General features: G+C 41.7%; 1 protein-coding gene and 1 pseudogene across 1 annotated transcript; both read left to right on the top strand.

The window, feature by feature from the left end:
- Nucleotides 1–3,968: 3,968 nt before the first annotated feature.
- Nucleotides 3,969–11,712, top strand: LOC109694103 (5-hydroxytryptamine receptor 3C-like). Its single transcript, XM_074075236.1, is given in 13 exon segments — nt 3,969–4,104; nt 7,399–7,490; nt 8,641–8,819; nt 8,969–9,038; nt 9,040–9,127; nt 9,903–10,013; nt 10,125–10,231; nt 10,520–10,639; nt 10,641–10,728; nt 10,913–11,062; nt 11,065–11,109; nt 11,240–11,262; nt 11,338–11,712. Coding segments are annotated over 13 exon segments (1,584 nt in total).
- A 1,273-nt stretch (nt 11,713–12,985) lies between these two features.
- On the top strand, nt 12,986–14,708 carry LOC109694102 (zinc finger protein 639-like; annotated as a pseudogene).
- Nucleotides 14,709–21,772: the final 7,064 nt, after the last annotated feature.

The following is a 21,772-nucleotide window of genomic DNA, read 5'->3' as shown; positions in this document are numbered from 1 at the left end:
CCATTCATCCATAGTGCTGTCCCGTAGTTTTGCACACATTTTTATTCACTTTCCTGTTCTCTAAACCAGTATTTCTCCATGTCTTCTACATTTTCTTTTGGTTCTGTAAGCCTGACAGTAGAATATTTTTATGTCATTAGCAGCTTGGCTTCCCCCTTCTCCTTCTTTCAAATCTACTCTAGGATGTGAAGCCACAGATTTAATTTCAAGCATGTCTTTTTTCTTCTCTCCAATGTCTGACTTTCTCCTTGATAACCTCTCTTATTAGATCATTGGCCTTGGTTCTTCTATACAGTAGGGGAAAGTGGAACAGTACAGACTTTGAAACTTGGCAACCCTTGGTTTTAATCTTACTCCATCACTTGTTAGTGGGGTAACCTTGGACAAGTGGCTTAACTAAGGTTAAATGTAAACTTCTTCATTTGTAAAGTGGTGTTAATAACATGGATTAAATTAAGTCTATACTAGTGCTTTTGAAAATCATAAGTTTACGGGATCTAAAAGGCTAAATGTGTAACACTGGAGAGCATCCATTTTTCATGCAGGCTGAGACCTAAAGTACAAAATAGACTTCTAGGTGGGAGGCAAGAGACATAAAGAATTACAAGTCTAATTTTTTTCTAACTCAACCCCCTCATTCTTCAGATGAGAAAAATGAAGTAGAGAGAAGTGAACTGACAAGTATGGGATTGTTGCAATTCAACAGAGCCAGTGTCAGCGCTGAGGCCTATAAAAAGGCAGCCACAGGTAAAGGCTTGTCCACGGGGTTCATTTCTCAAGTGCCTCTCTAGATTCCCACCACCCTCCCACTCTCTTGCTCCCCGGCATCACAGCAGCCTCCTCCCAGATAGTGGCCCATCCTGAGCTGTGGGTACTTTGGCTGCCTTCTGGACTCCTGGTTCCTTAGCCCTGGCCAATGCCCTCTGTGTGTGACTGCCATCCATCTGCACTGCAATCCTTCTGTCTTTGCCTCCGGAGTAGCTGGAATTACAGGAACACACCACCATTCCCAACCCTCCAGCAATAATTTTTAATTCCTTATTTTGTCTTGCACACAGTAAAGGTCTAATTTCCTCCTTTGGCTAATGAATGGCATATTCAATACACTGAAATCTAGAAGAATCTCTTTGAGATTTTTTTTAAGTGCTAAATTCTCAGGATCCAAGTTGCCAGGTATTCTCAATAACAGTCAATTTTACCCCTAGGAGAAATTTCAGCAATGTCTAGAGATATTACTAATGGATTATTAAAGCTTACAACTGGGAGGAGAGAGGGTGGGTTAGAGAGGCTACCAGACATCCTACAGCACATAAGACAACCCTCCAAACAAAGAATTTTTCAGTCCCAAATGCCAGCAGCGCTGGGTTAAGAAACCTGTTCTAAACTGCTCGGGCTCTCAGGAGTCTTAACTGGCCCTGGAATTGCCCAGGAAGGCAGATACAGCCCAAATTCAGAGTTTTCATGTCTAAATATTCTGTCTGAGTAATCAAGAACCTAAGAGATATGTGAACCCAGGATAGAGGACTCAGTGATGCCCAGAGAAAGAAGAGGGTGAGGAGAAAGACCCAGAGAAAGAAAAGAGGGTGAGGAGAAAGACCCTGGTCCTCCTACAATGACCCCTGAGTCAGTTAAGAGCTTCTGAACCACCTTAAAGCCTACAGCATGGCTTTGGAGAGACAGGTACCAAGAGTAAGAACGGGAATCCTAGAGACTCCTCAGGATATTCTAGAGAATGTAGGGGACAGGCATTTCCAATGACCATAGAAAATTATTCCCCAGGTACCAAAGCTCTGTCTAAACATGGCTGGACCCCCTTTCTGAGAGCCTACTGGAGAAGGGAAGGGGGAGGCAGCACAGCCAGCACCACCTATCCAAGTCACATCATAACAAAGGACTGTCTCCTGGCAGGAACTCCAAGAGAGCTAGGCATCATCACAAGTGTGTCTCCTAAGCAGCATTCCAAGGGCTGGCTTGTAGGTCTGAGAGAGGGCTGCCCAGTGTGGAAATCATTGGGATGTGCGTTCCCTGCTCATCCCAATGAGTCTGAAGGTCCAAGAGACCCAGTGTCCTTGCCAAAACAAACAAGCAAATAAACAAGCAAAACCTATGCAAGTTCTTATTGTATTTTATTGTGGTGAGAACAGTTAACATGAGGTCTACCTTCTTAACAAAACTTTAAGTACACAAAGTAGTATTATTCACTGTAGCTGTATCTTCATCTTAGATAACTGAAATTTCATAACCATTGAAAAGCAACTCCCCACCTCCTTTCCTACAGTCCCTGGCTACCCCCATTCTGCCTGTTTCTATAAGTTTGATTATTTTAGATATCTCATATAAATGGAAGCGTGCACTATTTATTCTTTTGTGACTAGCTTATTTCACTTAGCATAATGTCCTCCAGACTCATCCTTGTCCTACATGACAAGATTTCCTTTTTTAAGGCTTTATACTAGTCCATTGTAAGTATATAGCACATTTTCTTTATCCATTTTTCCTTTGATGGACAGTTATTTTGTTCTCTGAATCTTGGCTACTGTGAATAATGATGCAGTAAACATGAGAGTGCATCTATCTCTTTGAAGTCCCAATTTCAATTTTTTTAAATTCATACCCAGAATTGGAATTGCTGAATCATGTAGCAATTTTATTTTTAATTTTCTGAGGGACTGCCATACTTTTTCCCTTACTGGCTGTGCCATTTTTTTATTCCCACTAACAATGTACAAGTGTTTGACTTCATGTACTCACCAACACTTGTTATCTTTCTTGCTTTTAATCTTTTTTCTTTCTTTCTTTTTTCTATTTCTTTCTTCTTCTCCTTCCTTCCTTCCTTCCTTTCTTCCTTCTCTCTCTCTCTCTCTCTCTCTCTCTCTCTCTCTCTCTCTCTCTCTCTCTCTCTCTCTCTCTCCTGCCCTAATAAGTGTGAGGTGATATCTCGATTGTGATTTTAATTTCCATCTCCCAGATCACTAGCAATGCTATGTATTTTTTCATATACCTGATAGTCATTTACATGTCCTTTTTGGAGAAATGTCTGCTCAAGTCCTTTGCCCTTTTTTTTTTCTTTTCAGTACTAGAACTTGAATTTAGGGTTCTGTACTTGCTAGGCAAGCACTCTACCACTTGAGCCGTACCCCTAGTCCTTTTGCTGGTTTTGTTTTTGTTTTTAGTGTTTTTCCAGATAGGGTCTTAGCCCAAGGCAGGCCTTAGACTGCCATCTTCCTACCTTCACCTCTGGAGAAGCTGAGATTGCAGGCAGGTGCTACTATCTCTGCTCCCTTTGCCCATTTTTGAATTTGATTATTTGGGGCTTTTTTGCTATTTAATGTCAGGAGTTCCTTATATATTTTGGATAGTAATCTCTTACCAGATATATGGCTTGCAAATATTTTCTCCCATTCTTAGATTGTCTTTGTACTCTGCCATTTCCTTTAAAAAAAACTATGACTCATAGCTTGTTATAAACTGTAACTATTATAAATATGGAACCCAGGTTATGTTAAGCACTATAATTTGATTGCTTTATTTGAAAATAGTCTTTAATTCATCATCTTAGGTTTTTTGTCAAGATGATTAAGAATTGTGTCTAATTCTTTTGGCTAATGTCAGATTTTATGTTTTCCTCAAATTTAGTATCTTCTAAACTACGGTCAGTAAATACAAAGCCAAATTGTCTTCTTTTTATTTAGTTGGCTCTATTCCTTTTTCTACATAGACACTTCTCAATGCCTGGAACATGGTGAGGTGTTCAATATGTCAACTGTCCTCAGCAGTGGCAGCAATAGCAATAGCACCTGAGATTCTAGAACGCAGAGTAGAAACCAGAAAGGCTGTGAGTCCTTGCCTGGCTGCCTTATTTCTCGTTCCTCCATTGTCTCCATCTCCTGGCAGTTGAATATGCTTGTAAGCCCAACCTATAGACCTAGGCCTACTCCGGTTTTTCAGTCAGTCTCAACAAAAGCAAGATGTACATCAACTGTCTGCAGGAACCTTTCAGCAGGGATTCAACCCCAGGTCGGCACCCCAACCTACCTATGGAACTCTCCAGCATTTCTTCCTCAGAAGTCCTTCACTCTGTCAGCCAGAGTCAACACCCCAAGGGTGTGTTCAGTGGACACAGACATAGCAGTACTTTGGTCCCAGATGACCTAATGGGTGCAATCTAAAGGACAGACCTGTGCTCAATCTCTGCCTGATTATTCAGTCATACTCAGCCCCCAGGCCCTTCCTTTGAAGCAAAAAGCCACTCTTCAGGTAATAGCCCATTTTTCCAGGAGTTCTGCTCTCCCAAATCTCTGCCTTGTATTCTCATCTAAAATCAAAGGTCTTAGGGTATACTTTGCTGCTCTGTCAGGCTTAAAATCTCATTTGTTTCCATTTACTTCTTGGGTGGGCTAATGCCATGCATGACCTTCCAAATCTGTCCACTGGCACACCTTTGTTTGACTTGCTTAAAAGTGCACTGTGGATTGGGTCACCTGTCTTCCCAGTTTGGAAAGCATCTGCAGTAGGCCAGGTGCTCCATTGAGCTCTCCTAACAGCTTCGTTCTTGGACTAGCCAGTGCCTCATGCTGCTAAATGCTAACTCACCTCCTGGATAAACCCTTTCAAGTCACATAAAGGAACCCTAAACCTGGAGCAGGGTTTGCAACAACTCTCCTTCTCCCTTCTACCTTTCTTCTTCTCTTTCTCCATTTCATCCTTTCCCTTCAACTTCTGCCTTAGGCTGGCCAAGTTTCCAAAGCAGGAAAGAAATTACTTACAAAGCTGGTAGGGCTCAGGGACTGCAGATATGGCAAATCTCAAATGGAACATATTGCAGCCCTCTCTTCTGTGCTTACCTACTTCGGGCCTCTAAGTCATTCTTGCCTGTCTCAGCATTTTCTATTTAGGGCAGCCATGATCTTCCATTCTGAACAAAGTTTCTTTTATATTCTAGGTCTGACCCTTCCCCCTTTCTGCAAGGAAAAAATGTCTACGTCTTTCTGGCAGTGTAACTAAGATACTTAATATAAAAATATTCCAATTTACCCATCCAGTTTAATTGTTTTTAATGCAAATATGACACAATATTAACACATGCCACTAATATTGATCTTGGCTAGAATTACCAGTTTATGGTAACATGTGACATTTCTGACAACAGAAAGGTGTTAAAAAGAGCTTTGCTATGTTCATTTTATGACTCCTATTAAGCACATCATAAAAACTGAAATGGAGAACTTGGTTTGGTAAGAATGCATCAGAAGGTGGAGAGACTGGAAAGAGGAAATCTAGTGAGAAGCTATTGGAAAAACATAGACAATAGATAATGAGGGTATGAAGCAAGCTTTATCATTTGGTATTTGGAATTATCCCCAATGCCAAAAAAAGCTGTAAGACACTTTACTATTCATAACCAAATCACTGAATACTGCTGTCTTTCCAAATCTTCAGATTCCATGGTCTTGGAAGATAGAAACCTTATTTCCCTTGCCCACACGCTCTTATTAAAGCAAGTTATTTTGTTATTCATCTCAGTACAGAGCTGCCAAATAGGATTCTTCTTCTCTAGTCTTGGCCCAACTGTGTGCCCACTTGGAGGCCTGGAAGACATACCTGGGCAGGGGCAAAGCAGGCGCTGCTGTGACCTCTGGCCACAGCTCACTAGAGAATGGTCACCTGACATGAGCAGTATTCAAAACCAGGAACCAAGATGTGGTGTGAGCTCCCTTTAAGCTCAAAGATTTTTTGTGTTTATGGGCCGGGGTTGGAAGGAGTTTCTTATCAGTGTCCAGAGAAAAGACCAAAAAAGGAGGATGGAAGGGGTGGTCTGCTATGGGGGATTCCTCCTCTGCCTCACTGTCAGCTTTCTGCTTCCCAGTAAGACAGGACAAGGTCAGGAAAGACCCAAATGGTGCTCTGCAGGACATCCTGTTGGCACCTGAACATTCAGAGTTAACATACCAACTATTCCTCTATAATGTCCACCTCTTGAATTTCTTTTTGGTGACAGATGTTTCACTGATGAGTACATACAGATTTTCTCTAGTTCTGCCCACATAGGGACTTTCCAGATGGTTCCATTGCATGCTCCTCCGATTCTATCCTTTCATTGACTTCCTGTGTCCTGTCCAACACTTACCCTACTCCTTGTCTCTTTTCACCTGGATACAGTATTTATGAGCACTAATATGGTATTAAGAGCAGGAACATATATTGTAGCCCTCTGTCCTGTACTTTCCTACTGGCTTTAAACATGCTTGCAAGTATTAACAAAAACACTGAGGGAAGGATCTATTTGAGGTAAAAGGAGTAGATACTTTGCTTCCATGAGAGGACATTTGTTCCCTATCTGCAAATATACCTTCAACATTATAGAAAAAAGATGGAAATCTAAAGAATGAGGCAGAAAAAAAGGTTACTAAGATGGTAACGGGGCAAAGATCCTGCTCAGGAACTACCCAAGTGGGTAGTTCTTTGTGATTGGACATAGGATGTATGCTCAGTGCTGTCACTTCAAGATTCCTGTTACTGGAAATAACCCATAGAATGTCTGAGCCACTAAATGTGAAAGAGAATAAATGCATAGCACCAAGGTAGACACTAAGGTAAGTACCCATTCGGAATACCCTCCAGAAATTTCCTGAGTCTACCCAGGAAAGGCAGTCTTTTATTTTCTTATCCTCTGGATAAATTAGTTCTTGCCTTCCATACACAGAAGTCCCTAGGAGTTAGGAAGAGAAATATTAGAGAAGATTTCTAAGTAACCTGGACTACACGTTTTAGGGCAGTGCTAAGTGATGCCACTAGTAGGTGGAGCCAGAGGCTTGTCATAGCTACAATAAAGGACTCACTGCTCACACCTGTACTCCTAGCTACTAAAGAGGCAGAGATCAGGAGGATCATGGTTCAGAATAGTTCATGAGACCCTATCTCAAAAGTATCTAGCACAAAAAAGGGGGCTGGTAGAGTGGCTCAAGGTAAAGTGTCTACCTAGCAAGCATGAGTTTCCTGAATTCAAACCACGGTACCGCCAAAAAAACAAAACAAAACAAAGGACTCACTAAACTGCACTTGGCCATCGTGCTAAGACCAAGTTTGCATACAGATTTGGGAAGATTTTGCATGAGAAGGAAACAATACGAATAAGAATCGAGTACTTGGCTTACCACATCAACTGCTATCCTTTGCCTACCAACACAGCCCATCCTTCCCAACACTAGCAGGAAGGGCTTCAGTCTGGAAGTATGACCCAGGAAGAGGACTCTGCTGCTCCTCTATTTTGTCTTCCTGCAGAGCTGCTCCTCCAGCCCTAGAAACTGAGGCCTTCGCTCACAGGGCCTCTGCTCTCTACACATTCACAAATAGCTTCAAAGGCTTGAACAGCACAGAGTGGGCTCTGCTGCTTTCCAGGCTACATTTTACCAGAGGCCTTGCATTCAGACTTCAACTACATCACCCCCACTCATGTCGACATCTCCTGCACCCTGTCTGCCATTCTGGAAGTGAGCACTTGGTGTCTCCATCTTTTCCATAGTTTCGAATATGGCACAAGGATGCTCTGTCCTGTAAATTCAACATTTTGCTGAAATGTTGAAAATCCAAATGGATTTTGCACAAATTTGACAGTTTTCTCATGGAATGGGGAGGATGGAGAAAAATGGTGCTGTAGTGATTTTTTTTTGTTTTTAGGAAGCATTTGTCTTCAAGTCCCATCCTTTCTGTGGTGCTCCAGAAAGAAGTGGTCTGTGTGTCAACTAGAATCTGAACTGCCCCTAGACACAAGTGATAAGGAAAAGATAGTCCAACATCTGGAACTATGCCTGCCCAATAAGTTAGCGAATAATGGTGAGAATATGAAGCAGGCATGTCCTAAATCTTTTGCACGAATAATCCTGGATGAGAATTTCTTTATCAGAATGCAGTCTATCCTGTGGATAGACAGTAAGGCAGACTCAACAATTCCTTTCCCACTTCCAATTATAATTTTAAATTTGAGGAGTTAGAAGTTACTTAAAAGTTTTCTAGTCCAAACCTGTACCCAAGATATAAATCTTTCTGGTACAAAATAGCTCCATTTAGACTTGGCAAATATCCTGGGCAACTTAAGAAAGTAGAAATGACAACCCCCTAAAGTGGCCATGTGCTGCAGGCCAATATGGTGCACTTCTGACTCCATGTGGGTTTAGGCCATTGGGAACCTGAGGCTCACATCTGTAGTCCTAGTTACTTGAGAGGCTGAGATCAGGTGGCTGAAAGTTCCAGGCCAGCCTGGGAAAATAGTTCACCAGACCCCCATCTCCAAAATAACCAGAGCAAAATGGACTGGAGGTGTGGCTCCAGTGGTAGAGTGTCTGCTTTGCAAGTACAAAGCCATGAGTTCAAATCCCAGTCCTACAAAAACAAAACAAGATGTTCCTGTTTTTTTTTTTTAAATGCCCTTAAGTACTGGCAGCACTCTATTCTTTTCCTGTTTTTTTTTCTTCTCATGCAAAATCTGCCAGATCCATCCTTTACTGAGGACAAATAGTGAGATAGGCTGTAGTTGTTAGGGACATAACCAGGAGTGGAGGATTAGGGTTTAGAGAAGAATGAGATGGCAAGAGGGCTGCCTGAACATAATCACAATTATGTTTCTCACTTCACTGATTGCAGATGTGTGACAATCCTTTCCTCTACTGGAACCCAGAAGTGCGTAGTGACCTCAAAAAACTCACTATCTCAGCTAAAAACCTGACATCTTCATCATGGAAGCATGTGTCTGGGCTAGCAGACACCAGTATGAAGCCCCATCTGCAGAAAACAGCCCCCTGCAGTGCACAGGACCACCAAGAGTCAGACAAGGGCACAATTTCCACCATTGACCTCCACAAAACAGTAAGGAGTAGAAGAGGCAATGTAAAGGGACATGAGAGAAAGAACCCAAGAGGAGACCTGGAAATGGAGACAGAAGCTGATGGAGTACCTTCACTTTCCCAAACAGCACGAATGTGGATCAACTACTTGCCTATGTCAGCAGTGAAGGTCAAGTCAAATACAGTTACGAAAATAGGAGTAACCAGCATCTGTAACCTGGACATATTCTACTTCCCTTCTGACAAAAGAAACTGTACCTTTACCCTCAGTTCTTTGCTCTACACAGGTAAAGGTGATACATTTTAAGAGCTGTTTAAGATTAAGAGGAAGATGTCTAAATGGTGTAGGTATTTTTAGGGAAGATTTGAGGTCACAGTTTCTCAACTCTGTCTGCCTACTACAGCTTTTTAAAAGTACCAATAGTTGCACACCACCTCAGAGATTCCAATTTCATTTAGTTTTTATATCTCCCCAGGTGATGCTAATGTGTACAAGGTTAAGAATCAGGGCTTTACATCTTGGATGGCCCTTGCATCAAATGAGGCCACATAACCCTGAGCAGTTGCCCACCTATAATTTTTGGCTCAAATCTTTTAATTTTAATGGCTAACACACTCAAATCAGCTTACTGTAACTATATTCCACCAGACAGCATGTGGCAGATTTGAATAAACTAATTATAATGGGCATGCATGTAATTATAAAAGTGTTGAACTGCTCAAGTTTCATTCCATTAAGGCAAGATCACACAAACTGGGGAATTGAGAAGGAAAATAGGACTGGCTCCAGAAGTTCTTGACTCATGTTTGAGTCATATCTAATATTCCCATAATGACCCCGACTCACTATTGTTTTTAACAACAACCACAAAAATCAGTGGTGCAACCCACACACATATGAATTGCTAGTCCTGGTGCCCACTTCTGAGAAAACCTGAGTGCCTTGCTTTAAAAAGGACTGAAATGAAAATATATTGAAGAAGCTCAGTGGGGGAAGAATCAAGTTTTGTGGAAAGTAGGCTTGGAAACCTCTCTGACCTGAGCTGACCAGCCTTCTTGCAGTGGATAGCATGCAATTCGACACGAATAAGGACAAGATAACAGATTTCTCTGGAAGCATCATTCAGACTCAAGGAGAGAGGGAGCTCCTGAGGCCATTGCAAAGATGCCATGGTTAGAACTTGTGTGACCATATCATGTTCTAGCTCCCAGTCTGACCTCTGATCCCAGGTGCTCAGCGATGTTCTTGATCTAAGACTCTTTAGAAGTAAGAAACTCCAGAAGGTGAAGCACCTACTCCCCCTCACCTAACTGCCCTGAAGCAGTATCCTCAAGCCCTCAAGAGCGCCCCACCCTCCCCATCCCCACAGAGGGAGAAGCAGCTGGCTGGTGTAAGAACTACTGGTTGGCATGGAGCAGGCAACTATTTCATGGATCCAAGGGCCCTAATGGCCCTGAAAAATTCTACAGTCATTGTGTTGCTGGCAGCTTCAAAATAAAAATTAGATGACAAATAGGTGGCACTTTCAAGGAAGGGCACAATTAAATACTTGTGTGCTGCCTAAAGAGATTGTCCCATATCCAGCTTACCAGTATATTGGCAAGGATTAGCTAGTCCAGTATCCAACTTGAGTCTTCTGGCATCAATTTATGTACCACAATCTCCATTCTTTAAACAGGTGGCCATCAGGCACAGGCTCAACCCCTTTGTCATATATCTCCTGGTGTCCAATGGCTTTCTGGTGACCATCCATGTCCTCAATCTCTACCTGTTAGCAGAACAGGAAAATCTCGACTTGTGCCCCATTCAAGATGAACCACCTGCTGGGCTACAGTGTCTTCCTGGTCATGATGAATGACTTATTCCCCATCAGCGGCAACCCCATGAGTACAGCCCACCCACTTTCTACAGAAGCAAAGGCAGCAGGGGACAGGGAGGAGCCAGGAGAACTGACTGGTGCTTCACTTAAGGACAGAAGGGCTTCTGGGGGAAACCCTGGATTGAGAAAGAAACTGAAGAAGGTTTAGAGATGAATCAGTCCAGGTTTATTTATAATTTGCTCTGCCCATAGGTGTCTACTTTGCCCTGTGTCTGTCCCTGATGGTGGCCAGCCTGCTGGAGACCATCTTCATCACCTACCCGCTGTCCCCACCCATGCCTCGGGGACTCCACATCCTGCTGCTGCACTGCACCAGTTCAAGGAAATGCTGCCTCCCTGCACCCTGCAAGGGAATCAGGACCCAGGGTGCACCCCCACCCACCTGCCTGGTGAGGGAACTCAGCACTGTCCACTTCCTCTTCCCATCCTGCCCTTCTCTGCTCCTACCTCCCTTCCTGTGCCCTTCCCTCCCCAGGTGAACTTCTCAGCCCAGCACTGAGTCTCTGTCACCCTCCACAGATCTGAAGGAGCCAGAAGGCTTGGTGAGGAAAGTGCAGTCCCCAGAGAGGAAGAACTTTAGCTGATTCAGGTGCCATGAATCAGCAAGGGCATGGTAGGAACTTGAGGCCTGGAAGCAGCACTTGGTGGAGCTATGGGTGCAGTTCAGCCATGGGGTAGACACCCTGCTCTTCCGCCTCTTCTTGCTCTTCATAGTTTCCTCCAACATCGCAGTCCTCTGGAGGCAGACATCCACCTCTTTCTCAGCACACCTCAGTTTGCACTTTCTCTTGGTTTTTCAAGCCAGCCAGGCACAAGCTATTTTTATAATCCTAACTGCTTATCCCATGGGACTACCATGTCCCCTTTCATATTCCAAAAACTCCAACCCATTTACTACCAACCAGGTTCAGAACAGCCCTGCACAATTTCCTGCCTTCTCATGTGTCAGGGTCATTATTCCTGTACACTTCGGTATCCATGAGCCACACTGAACTTCTAACTCCCTTATCAATGGAAGAACAGATCAGTGGACTCCCTCCTTAACTGACACCCCAATAGTCAACTTGCCAGGAAGCGCCTGTTCTTCAGTATACTTATTACAGGTTCATAAACAGTGGGTGGAGAGTACTCTTGCAGAAACTTTGATTCTTTGCCCTAATTAGTTTTAGACATTGTCCTAGGGTTAAAAGAATAAAATGGTCAACTCTCATTTGCAAGAAATTATATTTCATCTGCAATAAAATAAAAACAAAATTTCATCTTCCATTTCTTTTTTACTTCCTTTTAACTCTCTCATTCCTGAAATTGCTTTTTGAAATAAATAATATATTGTATCTTTTTGTTCTTGTTCTTTTGACAAGTTCCTCTGATTCCATAACATCACACAGAGTGGACTTTCTGAATATGCATGCTTAGAAAACAGCCTTGAAGTATCCCCAGCTGCAAAGTTCAGGTTAAACAAATAGCTATTCAGCCACACAATGGCTGAATAAGCTGTTTAAGGATGTAGATCTGTGTTAATGCCATGGAAACAGTCCATGATCTATTAAGTGGAGAAAACAATATGTATACATAATTTCTGTAAACTAGATGATAGATGGATATGCAGAGAAATGTGTATGGATAACTAAACACCAAAACATGAGCAAACTTTGTCCCAGATAATGAGATTATGAGTGATTGCTATTTTCATTTATATCCTGTGTTCTCTGAATTGTTTTTGATGAACATATTTTACTTTTACTACCAACAAAAAATATTTTTAAAGAAGGGCAGATGACCTCATGGGGAAGATTCTAACAGCTATCTGGGAACAAGACCCTGAGGGAAATAGAAAGGAAAAGGGAATGATGACCAAAGACAGCTTTCTGAATTTTACTTTTGATTAGGTGTATACATTCCAGGGATTATTGATTTCTACCTCCCCTAAGAGAACGTGCTTTTAGGAACAATGGATAATGTCTCATCAATTTTCAGTTTAGCACATGGTGCTGTGTCTCACATCTCGGATGCTTGATACAAACTTACTGAGTGTCTGAATGAATGCCAGCTAGTCATGAGCCCACATTTTACTAGCTCTGGCTGTGATCCCTTCATTCCTTTCTGGTGTATTTTATTTTCCATATCTGATGTGGAAATCAGGAACCCATCTTCACATGCCAACTTAACTATCTCGAGTTCTTAGAGATGCCACTTAAACACCGGCCTTGCCAAGTCATTCCTTTTCCATCACTCCAGTATTAAGGATTATGCTAAATTGAGAAGATGGATGAGTATCCTCAATAAAAAGAAAAGAAAGATTTCACACCCTTCTTAATACTCAGATGACTCTAGAGTAAGCAGAATTAAAGATCAAGCCAATGGAATTTTTCCTGATCATTGTTCAAGTCTGATCTATGAGACAGCAAGACTTAAAATATTTTTACTTTTGGTAGGGGGGAGCAGAACTGAGGTTTGAACTCAGGGCAGGCGAGCTAGGCAGGTGCTCAACTACATCTCCAGTCTAAGACTTAAAATATTTTGATGACAAAGATACCAAGACATCAAATGACTTGCCAAAATTTGCAGATAGAATCAAGGGAGGAAACAGAAAACAGAGCTACCTGGTTCTCAGTCCTACACTTTGAATTCTAAACCACACTGCCTTTTCTGCAGGCTGGGAAACTAATTAATAGCATTGGCATATTTTGTATGCTGCAATGAAAAAAACAGCATATACCATAACCATTTTTTGAACTGTTGTATCTATCTAGTAGGTTTTATTTAGTAATAGTAATATAATAGTTTTTTTTTTCAGAAAAATCTGCTGATTTTGAAATCTGTGATGAAGAATGTGACTCACCTGAATCAGTCCACCAGCAAACTCAAGAGGAGAGTCCTACAGATGTTCACACCTCCGAAGATGTTCCAATTGCCATGGAAGTGCATGCAATTTCTGAGGATTACGACATAGAGACAGAAAACAATTCCTCTGAAAGCCTCCAAGACCAAACTGATGAAGAGCCACCGGCTAAACTCTGTAAAATCCTGGACAAGAGCCAGGCTTTGAATGTGACTGCCCAGCAGAAATGGCCTTTGCTGAGACTAATAGCAGTGGCCTCTATAAGTGTGAGCTTTGTGAATTCAACAGTAAATATTTTTCTGATTTAAAGCAGCATATGATCCTGAAACATAAACGTACTGACTCAAACGTGTGTCGAGTGTGCAAGGAAAGTTTCTCTACCAACATGCTTCTGATCGAGCATGCCAAGCTCCATGAAGAGGACCCTTACATCTGCAAATACTGTGACGATAAGACCGTGATTTTTGAGAACCTCAGTCAGCACATTGCAGACATCCACTTTAGCGATCACCTGTACTGGTGTGAGCAGTGTGACGTGCAATTCTCCTCCAGCAGTGAGCTCTACCTACATTTCCAGGAGCACAGTTTGATGAACAGTACTTGTGTCAGTTCTGTGAACATGAAACGAATGATCCAGAAGACTTGCATAGCCATGTGGTAAATGAGCACGCATGTAAACTGATAGAATTGAGTGATAAGTTTAACAATGGAGAGCACGGACAGTATAGCCTCTTAAGCAAAATTACCTTTGACAAATGTAAAAACTTCTTTGTGTGTCAAGTATGTGGTTTTCGGAGCAGACTTCATACAAATGTTAACAGGCATGTTGCTATTGAGCATACTAAAATATTTCCTCACGTTTGCGATGACTGCGGGAAGGGATTTTCAAGTATGCTGGAATATTGCAAGCATCTAAATTCACATTTATCTGAAGGGATTTGTGTATATCAATATTGTGAATACTCCACCTTTCTCTTTATTTGGAGGGTCTCCTAGTAAAACAAAGTCACAAGGTTGAAAGCTACTTCTTGTTTCCTCACGGGCAATCCATCCTTTCCTCCCCATCACCTGACATTCCAGAAATGGAGGTTAGAACTCATTTTGGAACATGCCTCGGGAGTAGAGGCATTTGGCTCCATTTTCTAGGTCATCTGATGCCCACTGTAGGTCAGTGAACTCCAAAATTTACTGCTCTGTTAGCATGGAATTGGAAACATGCTGATTTGCACAGGCCATTAGCTCCTAGTCCTCCGGTAACAATCCACAGCAGTACCTCAGCCCAGAAACTGGAAATAAACGCCCCAACTCCACATCTCTGCACTCATCCACTCCGCAGCTGAACACAGGCTGGAAATGGAGCTGCAGTGAAAACACAACCTTGGTGGTAGAAAGTCTTACTTTTCTCTCAACCAATCATGGGGATAAAGGAAGAAAATTGTTAGATTCCTTTCAATAGGTCTGAGGGTCCAGCAGGATCAGGCTGCAGAGAAGACATTTGTTCTTAATGCAGTGCATGTGTGGATGAGTAGTACTTTTGTCAAGAAAGACTGTGAGGTAAGCTAATTTCCATTTTCCTTGCGCTCTCTGCTCCCAGCTGTTTAAGGATCCCTTTTGATGGTGTATTGTGTTGGAAGTAGTAGAGGGCTACCCAGAGACAGAAGGTGGCACCAAGGTTACTCAGACTCTTCCATCTTCACGGAGAAACAGCCCTGCCTGAACCCCTGGCTCTTCCTCACTGGGTACAAGCCTCTTCATCAGGCCCAACCTCCTAGACTCCAGCACACAGTCAGGATGTAAATGTACTGAGGGTTAGCTGTGGCCTGAGGCCTTACACACTGGCCTTACCAGAACCAACTAGGTGCCCACAGGTGGTGCTTCTGCCACAGTCTATGTAACCAGTGCCAAAATGGTAGACTCTTTGATTGTTTTTGTCTGTTAATCAAGCAATACTGTAGTGATTAGTCGTATAAAACCTGTTTTTTATTATTGAGGTAAAATTCCCAGAGTGCAATGCTGGGCAAAGAGGATATATATTTGTAATGTTGATAGATGTTGCCTCTACCAAAATGTGGGCAACCTGTGAAAGTGCCTATTTATCCCACACACTCTCCCCAACAAAATGTATGGATTTTTGCCAATTAAGAAGGGCAAAGAACTGGATGCCCTTGGTTCATGACTATAATTCTAGCTACTTGGGAGGCTGAGATTGGGAGAAACAAGGTTCTAAACCAGTGCAGGAAAATAGTTCACTGAGAACCCATCTCCAAAAGAACCAGAGCAAAAAGGGCTAGAGGCATGGCTCAAGCAGTAGAGCGCTTGTGTTGGAAGCATGAAGCGCTGAATTCAAACCCCAGTTCTGGGGGGAGAGGGTGGCCCAAATAATGTATACACATGTATGCAACAACAATAAAAAATAAAAAATAAAAAACAGCACTGCCAAAGAAAAAGGAGAAGAAGGAGGAGGAGAGAAAATTGCGATATTAGTACAGTTTTAATTTGCATTTCTCTGATTATGGTTGTAGTAGGGTTGCGGGCACGGCCCAAGCAGTAGAGAGCCTGCCTAGCAAGCACAAGACCCTGAGTTCAACCTCCAGAAGTGCCAATAAAAAGAAAGAAAAATATGGTTTTTGTATATTTAAGGACCATCTGTATTTCTTAATAGACATAGCAGGACCTTGCTCATTTTTCTATTGGTTCTTTTCTTCTTCAATTTGTAGGAGGAGCTCATTGTGTTGAGAACATTAGCCCGTTGCTAGGATATGAATTGCAAATACTTTCCCCCAGTTTGTACTTTGCTCTTGACTTAGCAAATAGTTTTTTCCATGCAGAAGATTCTCTTTTTAAATATAATTGGGGTATGGTGGGAAAAAAATCTTTGGGCTGCTTCCATTAGTAGGAGGGGGCGGGGGGGAAAGGAAAGGACGCTGAGGGGTGAAGAGGATGAAAGGATGATGCATCTGTACTGAAGAGAGAAGAATGAAACCCACCACATACTATTTGCAAAAGGGAGGAGGAGGAAGAGGGAAATGGAAATAAAACAGATGGTGTGAATGTATTCAAGGTATACACTGTACAAATGTATGAAATCATCATGATGAAATCCCCTCATATTATTTTTCTTCTTGGTCTTCCTGATTTTTTTTTATTTTTTATTACAATATATTCAATGTACAGGGGGACTCATTGTGACAATTCCAAGTAGGCTTATATTGTATATTGGTTAGATTACTCTCCTGCTCTATCCTCTCCCTGCCCCACTTAAAGCAATTGCAAGAGGTTTCTTTATTCTATTTCATATAAGTATATGAAGTTCATCCACCATATACCCTCACCTAAATCTCCTTCATTCACCCTCCCCCCCTCCCACAAGTACTACCCCCACACACACTGTACCTATTTTACAGTCCTGTCTGCGAGGGTTTGTGCTACTTGTGCTACAATCAATGTAGTGAATTAGGAATTCTGAAAAGTCTGCCTGGTGCAAACTACTAAATTGGATACATTATAATAAATAGGCTTTTAAAAGCATTACTGACATCAAGGCGAGTGCAGGTGGCTCATGCCTATAATCCTAGCTACTTGGGAGGCTGAGATTCGGAAGTAGGAGTTTCAAAGCCAGCCTTGGCAAATAGTTCACAAGACTCCATCTCCAAAATAACCAAAGCAAAATGGACTGGAGATTCCTGACATCAATGCAATGGATAACAAAATGTGGTATATCCACACAATTAACTAGTACTCCATCTTTAAAAGCCCAGGAAATTCTGACATGTACTACAACATGGATGAACCTGGAGTAAATTAGGCTAAGTAAAACAAGCCAGTCATAAAAACCAAACACTGTATGATCTCATTTATGAGGTACCTAGAGTAGTTCTAGAAACATAAATGAGAATGGTGGTTGCCAGGGGCTGGAGAGAAGGAAATACAGAGCTGTTAAATGGGTATAGAGTTTCAGTTTTGCAAGATAAGGAGTTCTACACTTGAGTCACAATTCCAGCCCTCTGATATTCCTTTATGTGTAATTTCTCACATTGTCATTTGACTTTTTACATTTACTATTCTTTAATGAACAAAGTTTAAAATTTTTAATCTTTTTTATTTTCAGTTCTGAAAAGAACTGAAACACACCAACAGTGTGAGTGTGCTTAACAGTACTGAGCTGTACACTTAAAAATAATTAAGGTGGTAAATTTTATGTTACATGCATTTTACCACAATTTAAACATTACAAAAAAATTTAAAATTATGATCTGCACTTCCGAATAACCATATTCTTTGTATTCACTGTGAAAAGAATGAGAAAAGTTCTAATAATGTTGACAATGTTTTTAAATAATTTTTTTGTTAACCAAAGCAGGGAGCTTTGCTGAACTCACGGGAAAGTACAGAGGTGTTAGTTTTTCTAGAAATTGACAAGATGACTCTAAAATATATATGGAAATGAAAATACATAAGAATTTTTTAATAACAAGAACAAAGGTGGGGGATTATATTATTTGATATTGTCTTACTATAAAGATATAGTAATTGAGATAGTGTGGTATTAGCATAATGATAGCCATAAATTAATGGAACAGAAGATCCAGAAATAGACCTGTGCATTTATAGTCAACTGACTGTTGCCACTAGTCATTCATGGCTATTGAGCATTTGAAATACAGCTTTTGGGACTAAGAACTGAATTTTTAGTTTTAGTTAATTTAAATTTTTATAGCCACATATGACTAATAGCTACTATATATTAGGGTGAACAGTAAGGGCAGCCATGTTAGAACCAGACCCCCTTTCCCCTTACAGGTAGCTTACTAGAAACTCCCCACCTGACCCCAAAGACTGACAAAGGGACAGTTGTTAACCTTTATCACCAGATGGGCGCCAAGGACAGTTGAGAAGGAACTTACCACAACTTATCTTCCTTGGTTGCCCAGCAACGGCATCCCTTAATGACCCACAAGAACATTTTCCTATCCAGTGACCTTCCTGGTACTTTTCCACCAGCTCCCCCTATATCTACCCATGCCTGTATGCAGCAGTGGGCTCTAGCTCTCTTGCTAGAGGCCCCCTCCGCAGGCTCTTTCCTGAATAAAGCCTGTGCTGATGTTGACTCACCTCCTGCCTATCTTTTCTTGCCTCTCTTCAGTCTAACACTATATTGCTTATGTCTATTGCCTAGACGTTGCATTGCTGGGTCAACCAATATACACATCTTAGGATATCATAACTAATTATTTTCCAAAGTGTTTTTATTTCCTCCTCACTGTCTAAGAGTTCTTGTGGCTCTAAAACCTCAAAAACACTTCTATAAATTGACTATTAAATTTTGCCATCTATTGGGTGTAAAATGGGATCTTATTATGGTTTTAGATTACTTAATTTGCTTTATCAAAATTATAAGTGACTTTGAATATATTCAACTTCAATATATGTTTTTTGGCTATTTATATTTCCTCTCCTATGAAATGCAAATTCATGCCTTTTGTCCATCTCTCTAATATATTATTTTTGTTATTGAATTATTGGCATATTTGCATATTTTCAGGGGGGGGGATGGGCAGTAATGGGGTTTGAACTCAGAGATTCATGCTTTTGGCAGTTGCTCTACACTTGGGTCACACCTCCAACCCTCTGTTACAAAGGTATTTTCCCACGTTGTCATTTGACTTTTTACATTTACTGTCAACTAACAAAATTTGAAATTTTTAATCTTTTTCTTTTCAATTCTGAAAAGAAAGTTTTAAGAAATTCTTAGTTGTCCAATGTTCAAAAACTTCTAAAAATGTAGAGAAACTGGATCACTCATGCGTTTCTAGTGGGAATGTAAAGTGATACAGCCACTCTGAAAAAGAGAATTCGTTTCTTAGAAAACTGAACATACTATTCAACAATTGCACTTTGGGCATTTATTCCAGAGGAATTGTGTTTACCCCTAAAACTTGTACACAAATGTTTATATAGTTTTCTATATAAAAACCAAAATATGAACACAACTTGGCTCTCCTTCAGCAGCTAAATGATTAAACAATCTGTGGTCTCCGTGTTCTGGAACATGGAGTATTAAAAAGTAATGAACTATTGCTACATGCAACGACCTGGATGAATCACCAGTGAATTATGCTGAGCAAACACAACCCATCCCTATATGATCTGATTTATGTAACATTCTTGAAATGACAAAATTATGCAACAGATTAATGATTGCCAGGGTTTGGTGAATGGGAAGAGAAGCCATGTGGGTATAAAAGGGTGACTTGAGGGATTCTGATGTTGATGTTGTATGTCATAACTGTATTAATGTCAATATCCAAGGTTTTCAGTGAGGTGGGTATAAATCAGAACCATCTGGGTACTTTTTTTTTAGGGGGGCTGGGGTTTGAACTCAGTGCTTCATGCTTACAAAACAGGCACTCTACTGCTTAAGCCACACATCCAGTCCTTTTTGCTCTGGTTATTTTGGAGATGGGAATCTCTCGAACTATTTGCCCAGGCTGGCCTCAAACTGTGCTCCTCCCAATAAATTCAGCCTCCCAAGTATCTAGGATTACAGGCATGAGCCACTGGTGTCCAGCCCTCATCTGGGAACTTTCAAACACACACACACACACACACACACACACACACACACACACACACACACACACCCCTCAGCAGGTGGTAGAAGGATGTGTGCCCAGATATTTTCAAAAAGCTCATCAAATAATTCTCTCTTCATATACATTCCCTACTGGTCCCAGGACTGAAGGAGTTCAAAGAAATTAGATGAGGAAGGGTAAGCAGGAGAGAGTGGCAGAATGAAGGGTTCTTCTGGGGAGACACTAGAGGTCATTTTATCAGGAGACTATTATAACTACAAACAAGGAATGACGCAGAACTGTGCTATGCACTAGCTCTGGGGACAGAGGTCTATTAGCCAGGTTTCTGTAACAAAAAACACAAAAATGAAGCTTAACTCTTAATCAAATGTCTTAACTTAATTTGACAATAATCCCTTAAGGCCACAGGTGGATATAGAAGAACCTTGCCTTTCCTGGTGGCCCATACACTCTTTCTGAAGCACAGTTAACTCCACAAGGATTTACTGAGGACTTTATCAGCAGCCTCACCTGTTGCGTCCTCAAAGTCTTCCTCTGTTTCTTTTGCTGTTTTGTTTTGCTTGAGATAGGGCCTTGCTATTTGTAGCCCAGGCTGGCCTCAAACTAACAGGTGAGTGCCACCTCACTCCAGCTGCTCCATTTCCTTTTTTTTTTTTTTTTCTGGTGGTACTGGGGTTTGAACTCAAGGCCTCATGCCTTATGCTTGCTAAGCGAGTGCTCTACCACTTGAATCACACCTTCAAGTCCTTTTCACTTTTAGCTATTTTTCAGATAAGGTCCCAAGATTTTTGCCCAGGGCTGGCCTTGAACCATGATCCTCCCATCTCCTCCTCCTACTGTAGCTGGGATTTCAGACCTATACTACCACGCCCATCATCTATTTCCTCTTATAGGTGCTGAGAACACAGACTCAAAGTCAATCATCTAGACAGCCTGCCAAACAGTGGCTTCTCCGGTAATGTTGGCCCAACTGTCTGCCTGCCTAGAGCCTGTAAAAGGCTTATCTGGACAGGGTCAAAGCAGGACACGCTGCTGCTGTGACCTCTTTGGCCACAGCCTCTCACTAGGGAGTGGTGACCTGACATGAGCAGTATTCAAAACCAGGAACCAAATTGTGGCCTGAGCTCCTTTAAGCTCAGGAGTTTGGGGGACCCATCAGGAGAAAAGTCTAGAACAGGAGGATAGAATGGGGATGACCTAGCGGGGGAGGGGGGGATTCCTCCTCTGCCTCAATGTCAACCTTCTGCTTCAAGGTAAAATGGGGCAAGAATAGAGGAAGATGTCAATACCATACTGAGAAGTCAAATTTTTTTTGGGGGGGTGGTACTAGGATTTGAACTCTTGCTATGGGCAGACTGTACCACTTGAGCCATGCCTCCAGGCCTGAGGGGGATACTGTTCTAGACAACCTCCAGAAAACCTCATTCTGCAAAACTGCAGAATGCCCAAGCCAGATGGTTTAAATTCTCTGAGGTTTCTATATTTGGACTTCCTTTTGGAGGCGGGTGAAGAGCCCATTTCACTGATGAGTACACACGGCCCCTGTCTTATTTGCCTGTAGAGGGGATCTACTAAATTGCCTGTCTTTCCATTTTACCAGCTCTCCAAATCCACTCT

This window comes from Castor canadensis, chromosome 5 (assembly GCF_047511655.1).
Source record: "Castor canadensis chromosome 5, mCasCan1.hap1v2, whole genome shotgun sequence".
In the NCBI taxonomy this organism is placed as follows: domain Eukaryota; kingdom Metazoa; phylum Chordata; class Mammalia; order Rodentia; family Castoridae; genus Castor; species Castor canadensis.
The sequence above is the reverse complement of the archived record's forward strand: the minus strand, read 5'-3'. Positions and strand labels throughout refer to the sequence as shown.